General features: G+C 37.2%; 1 protein-coding gene across 11 annotated transcripts in view; it reads right to left on the reverse strand.

Annotated features, from left to right (window-relative positions):
- The window catches only part of CORIN (corin, serine peptidase), a 352,509-nt gene that overhangs the window by 91,023 nt on the left and 260,386 nt on the right, over positions 1-1,100 (reverse strand). For all 11 annotated transcript variants that reach the window (XM_025198376.1, XM_025198378.1, XM_025198372.1 and 8 more), the window contains one exon: positions 710-832. In XM_025198376.1, coding sequence (XP_025054161.1) covers positions 710-832 — 123 coding nt within the window. The remainder of the gene's footprint in view (positions 1-709; positions 833-1,100) is intronic.

Raw genomic sequence — 1,100 nt, forward strand, 5'->3', positions numbered from 1 at the left:
GCATTCCCTGAGATTGGTGTATGAAGCACAGAAATGCTAACCAATGCTACAGCAGTGTTTTCTGCAAGCATGACTGCCAAATAAGATGGGTTTGGGATTCAAATCGAAATGGACTTTGCAAACTAATGTCTTAGTCCTGCAAAGGCACATGCAAGTATTTAACTTTATGCCAGGTGAGCAGTCTGCAAACAAGACTTCGCAGTATTCAGGTCTGAGGACCAAGATCCAACAAATTGCTGAGCTCCATTGTGAAGTGCTGAGCAAATTTTAAATTAAATTTGATAGTCCATTAATTTTTATAATGCTACCTTTTTCACCAATAACAGCTGACCCCTTCCAAATCATGAATGGATGAGAGCTAAAGACATGTGGTTGTCAAATTCCCTTGGTATGGAATCATATTTATTTTTCTAAATGTAATCATTATTTCATTAGCTAGGCAATGATGCTCTGCTTAGAGTTTATCCTAAAATGTATAGTCTATGAAAACATTATCAAACAGATAATTAGATTCATGAAGAAGATCCAAAAAGAAACTGAAGATGTTAACTCATTTTAGAATTTTCCTGATTGGTGTTTGGTGTTTGTATGCATGCATAAGCAGATATTTTACACACTCCAAACAAAGATGGGAGATTTCATCCTCCCTTTCTAAATTCTCATCCACAGCATTGAAGTACACATCATCTACATGCACTAGTTTCCTTACCCTTTCACTAGAAGTGCATGTAATGTAGAGGCATTTCTATTCCTCCAGTCTGAGTGCAGTTTTAGCCATTTCTGATGCTGTAGCTCTTCATGTTCTTGTACAATTTCTGTTGTAGGCAGTCCCCTGAAATGAATAAAACCCATCCATGAATGTGTAATCATCTGTGACTTTGACTACCCATACATACCATCCATGAATCTTTAATCATCTGTGACTTTGACTACCCATACATTACATTATGGGAGAGAAAGATACTTTCGTTCCTCTCCTGTACTCCAAAGACAGCCAACTGATTTACATGCGATTGAGGGGAAGGGGTTTGGTCAAAGTCATAGATCCTAGGATTTTATTACTATTCATGAGAAATTTTCTAACAACTAGGAGCAGGAAT

The sequence above is a fragment of the Alligator sinensis genome, unplaced genomic scaffold (genome assembly GCF_000455745.1).
Source record: "Alligator sinensis unplaced genomic scaffold, ASM45574v1 scaffold134_1, whole genome shotgun sequence".
NCBI lineage: Eukaryota > Metazoa > Chordata > Crocodylia > Alligatoridae > Alligator > Alligator sinensis.